Genomic DNA, 11,289 nt, shown 5'->3' with positions numbered 1-11,289 from the left:
CTTGTGATGAACATGAGCCAGAAGTGGTTTTGCTCGTGCGAGTCCACCCCCCATTGAACTAGAGGATCCCTCTAATTTGGTGGGTATGCGAGGATGGCGTAAGCCATTCACAAAGAACGATGTATGCGTTGTAGACGCATGCAACGGATACGATTGGACGTAACCTCGTAGTATCTCTTCGAGGACGCGATTTACGCGTTCTGTTTGACCATCCGTTTCCGGGTGATCAGATGTTGACATAGTCAGCCGTGTTCCGAGAGATCGGAACACGGATTGCCAGAACTCCGCCGTGAACCGTGGATCCCTATCCGAGCCCAATTTACGGGGTAGACCGTGGAGTTTGAATACCGTGCGGGCACAGCCCGGAGCCGTAATCGACTTTAGTACTGCAGCAAGATGTACCATCTTGCAGAATATGTCTACAAAATCAAGGATTCCATTGTTATTGTGATCGTCTTTGGGAATTTCGAAGACGAAGTCCATATTTACGGACTCCCAACACTCTGCCGGAAGTGGGAGAGGTTGGAGAGGTGCACGGTGGGAAGGGATTGGCTTCACCCGTTGACATACCTCGCAAGCACGAATGTACATGCGCACGAACTGATACTGGCGGGGCCAGTAAAAGTCGCGACTTACTGTGAGGTAAGTCTTCTCACGTCCACGATGCCCACTTGTCGGTGCATCGTGACACTCATACATGATGCGCAAGCGCAAATCATTGTGAGTTGGGACGACGACACGTGGAGTGTCGCCGGCAACGGCTGTATAATACAATAAGCCGTTGCGCGTTGTGTATCGATCGGATGACGATCGATATAAAGCCGTTTAATCTTTAAAAGATTTATCGGATGGATTCATTAGATCCATTAAACAAAGAAGGTCTTTATCTTCTGTGTAGGCTTTCTTTATGTCTTCAACCAAGGTTGATGACGGGACACTCGTAGTGAGTGTTGCAGCAGTGGGATTATTTTCACTGTTGCTGTGCAACGCTGACTCGAAACGAGCCGGCGTGATAATGCATCAGCGACAACATTAAGTCGTCCTGGTTTATATTCTACGGAGAAATTATACTCCGCGACGAAGGATAGCCACCTCGCCATTCTTTGCGAGAGGTGGCTATCCTTCTTGGTTTAATTACAGCCGTGCGTAATGACGCATGGTCCGTATATACGATGAACGGTCTATCTCCTCGGAGAAAGACCTCAATTTAGCCAATGCATTATTTCATGGCAAGGAGTTCCTTGTCATGCGCTGGGTAATTGCGTTCAGCTGGTTGCAGCTGACGCGATTGGTAACGGACGACGCGTCCCCGCCGTCTGTATCGTATTGCATTAATGCGCAGCCGATTGCGAAATCGCTGGCATCACAGACCACATGGAATGGTCTGTTTTGATCTGCAATCGCCAACATAGGCGATTGCATCAAAGCTTTGCTTGATACCTTCAAACGAACGCTGACAATCAGCGTTCCGTTACCATTTCTCGTTTTCCTTTCTAGAGACGAGAGAGATGGAGTACTTGTGCAAATACGCCGCTTAACCAAGGAACTTTTTAAGTCCCTTGACATCGACTGAAACTGGCCAGTCGGTAATAGCCTTGATATTTTCGGTATCAGGGCGCAAGCCGTGTTTTCCGTCGATGCACTCAAGAAGTGGTATTACGCTTGAAGCGAATATACACTTCTTGAGATTTGCGTACAACTTATGCTTTCGCACAAGTGTCAGAACCTGACGAACGTGAGTTTTATGAACCTCCACGTCCGTCTTCCCGTCCATGGCCCGGCTATGGACGACAACATCGTCAAAATAACTCGGTGCGAATTCTAGCACCGGTATCAACAGATTCGTTACGCATCTGTTGTATGTTGCAGGGGCGTTATTAAGCCCCTGTGGCACCACTAGCCATTTCCAGAGCAACCCACTAGGAGTGCTCACTACTGTCTACGGAATGCCGTTCACGCATAAGGATTTGATAGAACCCATCCATCAGATCCATAGACAAAAAGATCGTTCTCTTAGCCATACCATCTATGATTACGTTTTTTCTAGGTATCGGCGTTTGAGCCGGTACCGTTGCAGCATTCAGTTTATTGAATGCATGCACTATCCGCCACCCTTCTGTGGCGTTTCGCATACAGAAGGTCGAAGAGCTATGTGGGGAGGTTGACTCCCTTACATGGCCCGCTTTTACTCGATCGGCAAAGAATTTATCGATCGCAAGTACTTGTTCACGAGGCAGTGGCCACTGCGTCATGACACAGTACTTCGAGTCCGCTTTGAGCTCGATCTCATGTCGAGTGCATTTATCCTTGGGCAACTCGCATGGAATTACTTCAGGAAATACATCCCTGAATTCTATTAAATCCTCGTATAGAGAATTTCTGTTGGATGACTCCCAAGATATTGATTAGTGTATCTTTTAATCCGAGTCTTCACATCGAGGACACTTTCGTCCATCGACGATTTGCTGAGAACCCGTTCGTTTTCTGCAAAAAATACCTCTGACCAAATGTCAATTACGTAATCGTCCTCCGTGAAGAGTACGCGGATCTGCTTGATTCTACCATTATGCAGATCTCTCAATAACCGCTTGTGTTCTAGGGTTGATAATTGAGTTATTTCCGAAGTTAACTTCGGAGGCGCATACAGATTAAGAGTATAAGCGCCTACTCTTGAACCGTTATTAAACCAATACATTTATTGTCTTGTTTTCTTCCTGGGATTTATCCACAGGCTGCCGAGGTATTAATCCCTCGGGATGCTGAAGTCTAATCACTTCAACATTAACTATTTGTGGAGATTTCTCCTCAAGTACGTGGGCACCTATTCCCTCAACGTCTTTCGACTGTGATTGCGCTATCACAGTCGGGTTACTGTTATCGATGCGCCTGTCGCTAGACGCACCGTCGTCCTTGTTGGAGAGATGTCGCGCTCAACATATTTGAGCCTACAACCCTCTAGCGACTGGCGATGAACAAAGTTATTCGACGCTCCGCAGTCCACTAGGGCTCTAAGTGACAAATCATTTGTCACTTTTAACTTCAAGGTGATGAGGGATACCTCATCACCAGGTGCAGAGACACATAATGATTGTGTGTCTGGAGCAACTTTTGTCAAGAGATTTGCAAATTCTCTTGAGGTTGCTGGATCAGTAGGGCGTTGCGCCCCTACTGACCCCGTCCATTTTTTGGCGGTCCGCCTCGCTGTTGCGATTTCGCAACAACGTCGGATCCGCGACCGTTGCCCTTTTTGGCATACGATCCAAAATTACGTTCAGTACCTTTTGGTGCTGGACGTGGGGCACTACACTCATGAGCGTAATGTCCCAATTTTTGGCAGCGATGGCATTTCTGCGATCGCTTATTATTCGAAAAGCGAGGTTTCTCGCTTTCGACATAGGAAAGGTCCATGGGTTCTGGACCTCCTAGTTCGTGTCGTCTAGGTGGACGATATGATGACGAACTTGCTTGAGCCTGTCTCAAGCTAAAGTCCTCCTGTTCCGCTACGGATATTGCTTCTTCAAGCGTATCCAGTTCCAAGCGGAACAGGTGGGTCTTTACGGGACCATCCGTAAGACCTTGCATGAACACCGTAATCAACGTGTGTTCATGGACTGGGTTATTGGTAATACAACTCGCTAAGAGTCGTATGTGCTGGGCATATGCGTGCACATCACGCTTGCCTTGCTTAAGTTTCAGAAGCTCCGAGCGAGCTCTGAACTCAGCCCTTGATGGCTCAAACGTCTGTTTGAGTCGGGTTTTAAAAACCTCTAGCGACTCAAAGACGTATGGGTCGCGTAACTTAAGGCCCAATGCCCAAGTTTTGGCACGACCTGCCAGATTTGATTGAGCGAATGCGATTTGCATTTGCTCGTCGATAATGTGACGTGCCCTTATGGCATTGTCTAATTCGACAAACCATCTTAAAAGGGAGTCTTCTTTGACTCCCCTATATTTTGAGATGTCAATTTTTAGAGTTTCGGGACGACGCGTTTGCGTCATCCCAGGTACAGGGGTCTGTACCTGTTGTAATCTCAACAGTTTTGCCTGTTGAGAGCCTTGCTGATTCAGCAAGGCTACTTTTTCCTTCATCTCGTCAAGTTCATGTTGTATGAACTTGGCGACGGTTGAATGGAGGGCATCTCTGTCTAAGTTGGACAGTAATGCCAGGATTGCATCGTTTCCTACGGATGAACTCATTCGTTCAACCGCACTCCTTTCTATATCACTTAGAAAGGAGTAGCTTTCAGGGGAAACGTGATGTGTATTCCCACTACCATCTAACATGTCCATGTTAAATGTGTGAAATGTGGTCCTTGGACGGACTGCAAAGTGCTACCAGGTGTAACGGGGGACTGCTACATGTATGATTTCAGTACAAGTCCACTTCACACTGCTTCAGTTGTGAGTGGTGCCTTTCGTTAGCTGATGTACACTGTACGTGCAGAGGAAGACTTCTCTTAAGACAAGTTAACTTAAGAGTGTAAAATGAAAACTGTATTAATATAGTTAAGTGTCTCTTAATCTATCTTTGTAAATGCTGACTTAACTATAAACTAATACTAAACATGTAAATGAATTCTTATATATCTTATCTCGTAACTCTCTTTGATTACTTCTACAGCTGATTAGTCTGCGGAATAAATAGACATAATGGTCTATACCTATTTATGGATAAGAATTCAGGATATTACTATATAAAGTAATATCCTCAAAATATTATCTACCTTTTAGATAATATATTAATTAATAACCTTTAAGTGTTAATTTCATGTAACGATACACCCCGTTACAATCACCATGTCACCATCGGAAAGGAGGGATATTTGAGCTTAATTAAAAGAAACTCATTGCTTCAGAACCACACTTCGGAGGAGACGCGCCGAATGAAAGATTTTCAAAGCTATCAAGTGTTGCTGGCCGCTTGCGCTGTCTCTCTTTCGAGTTTAGGCGGTTGTACAAGTTGTTCCGCGCTACCTCGGCGTATACTTCGAATGACGCGGAAGCGGTCTTCTACCGTGCAATGAAAAATTCAAGACCATTTGTGTGACGGTACACTTCGGCCTTTGACCGTTTATATGGTGTGGTGCACACTAAGGGTGATATGTTTTATTTACTGATCAAGGTAAAACTATTAACGTCAAATTATCTTATGGGTAAAACACGTGTCAGCCACCAGTTAGATATCTGGTGACCGAAAATCATAAATGGGTTTTTAGATCAAACAGAAACTGAACTTTATCAAGATCAGTTGTACCGAAACAGTTTTATTCGCTCCAGGCTAATGAATAAATACGCAAGATGTTAACGACAAAGGGATTTCTGTACAAATGAACGTCAATCTTTTTCGAGTCGATTGCCCTTTTGATTAAATGCAAACTACTGTGTCGCGTTTACCCCGCTGCCTGCAATTCATACAATTTTGTTAAAGCTTTCCAACTAAGTAAGACGTAGTTTATTGCATTGCCTCAATATGAGCAAATCGATATTAATTGCCTATTATCTTTTGAATGTCCGAGCGACTTTGCTCAATGATTGAGAGCTTCTGAAACCGCATCTTCACCTCTTCTGTCCTTCCCACTTTATTAAGAGCGTCAAGTTCCGGTGCGACATCCAGCGAATTACCCGCACTGCCCAAAGCGCGATGCACCTCGTAAAGGCACAACACTGACGAGTACTGTTCATAGGCTTGCAATGTTGCCACAACGTCACGACTCATAGAATCCGTCATGGGAAGTAAAACATATGCCTCGATAGCTTCAGCAAAACGCCCGCGAAAACAGAATTCCTTGACAATACTAAATGCCACGGGCAGCGGTACCCAGTCCCAATTTTTGTTCTCGTCCAGAATTGTCACTTCCCTCTTCTTGCCAGAAAAGACTTTTTCTCTGCGACTGGTGTTTTTTTGGACAGTGGTGAAGAATGCAGCCTTGTTAACTTCTTTATTTTCATCCTCACCGACTTCCGCTTTGCGGTTCTCCGCAGTAGCTTGATCTTTAGCAGCGGCTAGCGCGTCTAGATGAGTTTTGTAGACTCGTAAGTACGTCCACAGCGGGGCATTAGATATAAAGAATTGACGCTGGAAGTACTGCCGCCAAACGGTCCCTCGAGTCATATTGGCGTGCGGCTCTAAAGCTTTAAACACGGCATCGGCCGCGAGCGAGTCGCCTTCCAGCTGCTGAAAGCCCCAACGTACTAATGACGTCAACTTCATTACCTGTTGTGGGGTGAATATTGTCTTGTATGGCAGCGACCGTGCTTCTTCGGTCAAAATTGAGCCTTTTAAAAACTTCGGATCCACAAGCAAATACTTGAGCACGCGCCGCATCACTTTGTGTGCGGGCAGCAAAGTGTCATTATGTATCGCCAGCGACTCATATTGAAATTTTTTGCTAACTGCGACACTAGTGGTCGTTTGCATTGCTCGAAGCGCCGTAGACTGCAGCACCAGACAACTGCGACGTGTTAGCATGATAAATAAATTGTTAACTGGGTTACTGTTGTCGCTTCAATTTTGATTGGATTTGCCAGGCGCTGTTTAACTTTTTGCTCTCTATTATTACAATCGTACAAAATTTTGTATTTGTCAATGTGATCGACGTACGATCCGAAGGAAAAAAATGATCAACTAAATCAATAGCTTCAACAATTAATAGACGCTTCAATAGTCGTCGCAATGATGCAAACGATGGACTAAACGAGCGCGAAGGACAATCAAGTATTGCGTACTCCTATAATTTAGCCTCCCATTACAAAATTCCATCTACGAAGCGCTTGAGGAGTCCCTGTTCAGCATAGCACTATCAAGAAGAAGTCTTTTCTCGAATATAGACGCCGAGGCGCTTGAAATTTCGCGCAGGCAGTGCTGTGGACCATTGGGCAAGTTTTGGTCTTAGACACAATAAATTGCAACTTAATTCGTACCAAATATCGCAGCAAACCAAGGGTTAGTATCGATGGAGTTTCCCCTTAAGCCTGGTTTCTTTCCGCAGATACGACTCACAAGCGATGAGCGAAGCTGGTATGCTTCTATTGGAGAACGTAGTGCTATTGCGCTTTTCAAATCCATGCAGACACTAAATTGGAAAAAAACATTGGACAAGGATGGCGTGACGTACGCTCAAGCAAACTGCATTGAAGAGAAGGGCAGCATTCTTGATTCTCCGCCCGCAATCGTAGCAACAAGCGCATTTAATGAAGAACCCCAAACAATTGCATCTGTCTGTTTAATGACAAGCGCTACAGCTTTCGCAGCAGGAACTATAAGCGAAGTTATTGAGGCGCTGGCTTCGCCATCTACAAGAAATTACCGCCGCGAGATGCAGGTATTGCATGGGTCGCGGTTTATTGATGGGGTCTGTCTACACACGGTTGCAGCAGCAGCGTCCTGTAACACGCAAATTAACATTCCAGCTTTATCGACTATCAAGTGGGCTGTATTTGACGACGACAACGTGCAACACTCAGGAGGGAGCACTGCTGGTGTTGATTATTGCTTTCTAGAGCATTCGGGCGTCCACGAGAATGACGCCAGTCAACACTATGGATTCTGTGTTCAAGAGTCGATCACTCGTGACAAAGAAGTGCCCTCGCTGGCTGGGTTAGGACTGATTCGAGGTAATATTCACCGTACAGGCATCCTCATCTTTCCTACAGATCGTTCCGATGTGGTCCAGGTGACTGCCATCCTGCAAATGCCTATGGCCGAAGGCACGCCTTCAGCTGCTACACAGAATGGTGACGCAACCGTAAATAGGTCTGGAAAGCCGTGTTTAGCGGCCTTGGCTCGACTCATGTATCGCCAAGTGGCGGCAATTGGAAGACTAGATTTATTGTTGGAGCGCCGCCGTCTGTCTAACCTTGTGCAAATAAGACGCACTGAATGGGTTGCCGATCATGCGCGCAAAGCCTGTGCCGTGTGTGCAAAGTTGTTTTCGCTAAGGAGACGAAAGCATCACTGTCGGAACTGCGGAGAGGTCGTATGTGGATCTTGCGCGCCCAATCGTGAAATCGATTCGGACGCTGATGCCATCATTAACGTCCGTATTTGCACAGCCTGTGTCGTACAATCACGTAAGGGGTCACATGCCCAAAAGAGCCGCGCGGTAGAAGTGATGTCCTTTACAGATACCTTTTCTTTGCCTGATGCATCTTACTCAACACCGTCGACGATGATTTGCCGCACCGCCATCAATAACAAAACAGAGCTTATCACGCGTCAAAAAGCACTATCATCTGGAAGCAGCACATTTTCAATTTCAAACGACTCTCCAGGTTCTGTGCAGCTGTCAGAAGCTTCCAGATTATTAAAATACGGAGATGACCACGTCGAGTTGTCATCTTGCAACTCGAGTAGCAAAGCTTTGAGTGAGTTCGATTATTTCGAAAATATCACTGCCCTTAGTCCATTTCATCAAGACGACGGAACCACCCGCCTGACTCAAGGTAATCAGCAGAGCGGCTTCACTAACCATGCTATCAAAACGACACAGTACCAATATAGTGGCCTTTTTACAGCAACCAGTGACATGCTCGAACGCATTCGAGAAATGAGGGATGATTTATCCTCATTGACTATGTCTAAACAACGTCACGGCAGAGAAAGCGGCAGCATGGCCAGCAGTACTGCCGAATGTTTCAAGACACTGACAGATGCGGTTCCTGGTTCGTCTCGATCACAGAAAGAAGGCACATTTTCCAATTCGAGAGACTTGATCGATGTCGACTTCATTAACAGCAGTAATCAATTCACATTACTCTGCCCAAAAACGCTGGTCCATCAATGTCGTACGCGCACTAGCAGCTGCGTACACCAAGATGCTGGTGAGAATTCTTATCTCGATGCTAGTGCAGCTGATATATCATCCGTCTCGTCCTCCCCACGATACTCGTTTAAAACAAAGAAATCGATGCAAAAAGTTGCAGCTCGCGAGCGGAGTTGCTGGCACTCGCACAGAGTATAAACAGGTTGCATCAATCATTGACGCCGCAGATTGACAACATTCATTCGTGTCAGTCAAGTCGGATATAAAAACAGCGGCAACTAATCAAACTGTGGCTGCAAGGCAACGTATAGATCGTCTTTATCCTCTTCCATATCTTCATCTAAATTATTAGTTAAGATATTTTTTTTAGATATTCTAAAGCTGCACAAGAACATGGGCTGCCCCGCCAATTTTGCAATCGCAATTGGAATGTTAAGCTTCACGACTCGTGATCGTGGAGGTGACTTCTTGCTAATCTCGTATTGTCATACTTGTCTTTCTTGACTAAAAAAACATCTGCACAGATTTCTCGACTTTGGTTGCGCGTATTATAATAAAAATATATGCCGGTCAACGTGTAAGAAAACGGGCTAAAGTTGCCCTAATTTTACACAGTCACTGCTAAGTACACTTTGTGAACTTAAGGGGATGGTCAATTTCTTAAGTAAAATAATTAGACATGGTTCGCATTGTGACCCACCGTTGTGTATGTGATGCACATAGGTGCATTCACATTAGGAGGGATGACGCTAAGCGTCATCCATCTAGAAAGATACGCTCGCAATATAGTGTTATCTACAGAGATGACATTTTTTGATTGGTAAAAATAGGTAGTTATATTTAATACGATTAAAAATAAATCAGTCTGAAAACTACTTCGTACTTGGTAAGTACGCACGAGGAGTCGGATCACTTTGGGCTCATTGACCTCACCTCTCCGAACATCATCGAGGGGTGGCAGGGCACTTGGCGAAGGGACTTGGTGAACAAGCCCTTGTCAGGCTCTTGGGCAATCCTCCTGAGTAAAAAGTTGCTCAGTTGGAGCAGTTTGAGGCATTCGTGCTCGGACAGCGGAGATCCGCGTCCGAGCACAAATCCATGCTGCGGCGGAGTCCGTCACTCAGACTCGGAGCTAGGCTCTCAGCAGGCAGCGAGGAAGCGGTTAGACCGTCTTCTCCCGTGTACCGTGAGGTAGTTGTGGTGGGCGCCTTAGCGACCTCATCCAACGCACTGAGTACTCTAGCAAAGTGACTCAGGAAAGCTCGATATTGCGGCTCATCCTCACGTACACACGCAGACATGCGAGTCGTGTGAAGAATTTCAAGTGTAACCAAGTGTATAGGTTACGTCTTAATGAGCCAGGCCACGCTCTACTTAAGCACACACCCTAGCAACCGTTGAGATGCTCTCAGCCGAGGCCCATTTAGATGGATCCGCCCAAGTTCTATGGAACAGCAGCGCACACGATTGTCCACTGGCTGTTAGCCGTCGGGCAATGCGGTGTCGCGCAACTCATCGAGGACGACAGTCGGATAGTGTCGTTCGCCATGTCGCACCTGCGCCGTAAGGCCTCAGAGTGGGATTACTCGGCGCTAATGGCGGACAGAAAGGTGTTCCCTACATGGGCGATCTTTAAGGAAAATATTCGCGCCATGTACCAGCCTCCGAGCAACGAAGTGTTGCTTCAGGCGCGCTTCTTTGGAGCGCGACAGGCAAAGCGATCTCTGCAAGAGTATGCGCAGGAGATGCGCTCGCTGTCGGCGTCCATTACCGTAGGTCCGATTGGAGCATATTAAGGTGCCCACGTTTATCAACGGACTACGGAATGGCCCATCGCGACAGGCCTGTACAGAAAGGTGCCGTCGACGATGGAAGAGGCAAACCAAATTGCCTGAGTTGAGAAGCAATCCTACAACAGTGCATCGGCGACAGCTTGGTATAAGCCGTCGGCCGAGAGGACAGATGACGCTCCCATGAAGTTGAGCAATGTAGATGTAGTCTGCTATAAATGCAGCAAGCGCGGGCATATGTTGGCTCTCTGCTATGCCAGGGTCCCTGCTATGGCAAAGATACCCAGCCCGGAGATTTCGTGGGATCTGTTCCTTGCCGAATTATAGGAAGGAAAGATCCACGAAATAGCCACACCAGTTCTAGAAGAGAACCTGGTGGACTGTTGCTCATCGTCCTTAATGGACGAGAGCGTTCTAGAAACGGACAAAAAGAAACGGTTCACTGCTCAAGGCTGGGTCTTGAGAGACAGTCCCTTCTTTGAGGTTCTGTGGAAACATCGCGATGTGTTCCCAGAAGAAGTGCCGAGCCGCCTACCAGTAGAAAAGTAGGGTCATCGGGCACGAGATAGACCTCGAACCTGGCACCAAGTATTGTGTGACCAGGCAATGGCCGTTGCCGAAAAAACAAGTCGATTATGTCGATGAGTTCTTCGACAAACGAGCCAAGGCGGGACATGTGCGTGAGAGCAAATCGCCTCACTGCAGCCCGACCTTTTGTGTGCGTAAAGCCACAGGTG

At 46.5% G+C, this 11,289-nt stretch overlaps 2 protein-coding genes across 2 annotated transcripts; one reads left to right on the top strand and one right to left on the bottom strand.

Annotated features, from left to right (window-relative positions):
- Nucleotides 1–5,485: 5,485 nt before the first annotated feature.
- On the bottom strand, nucleotides 5,486–6,469 carry CCR75_009403 (uncharacterized protein; the record flags this gene model as incomplete). Its single annotated transcript, XM_067967443.1, has 1 exon — nucleotides 5,486–6,469. The coding sequence occupies one exon, from the start codon at nucleotides 6,467–6,469 to the stop codon at nucleotides 5,486–5,488; it is 984 nt and encodes a 327-aa protein (XP_067822887.1).
- Nucleotides 6,470–6,953: 484 nt separating this feature from the next.
- CCR75_009404 (uncharacterized protein) lies at nucleotides 6,954–8,960 on the top strand (the record flags this gene model as incomplete). Its single annotated transcript, XM_067967444.1, has 1 exon — nucleotides 6,954–8,960. One exon carries the CDS (start codon nucleotides 6,954–6,956, stop codon nucleotides 8,958–8,960), a length of 2,007 nt encoding a protein of 668 aa, XP_067822888.1.
- Nucleotides 8,961–11,289: the final 2,329 nt, after the last annotated feature.

Source organism: Bremia lactucae, linkage group LG1 (assembly GCF_004359215.1).
Source record: "Bremia lactucae strain SF5 linkage group LG1, whole genome shotgun sequence".
Taxonomy (NCBI): domain Eukaryota; phylum Oomycota; class Peronosporomycetes; order Peronosporales; family Peronosporaceae; genus Bremia; species Bremia lactucae.
Note: the sequence above shows the minus strand (reverse complement) of the source record. Positions and strands in the feature narration are given on the sequence as shown.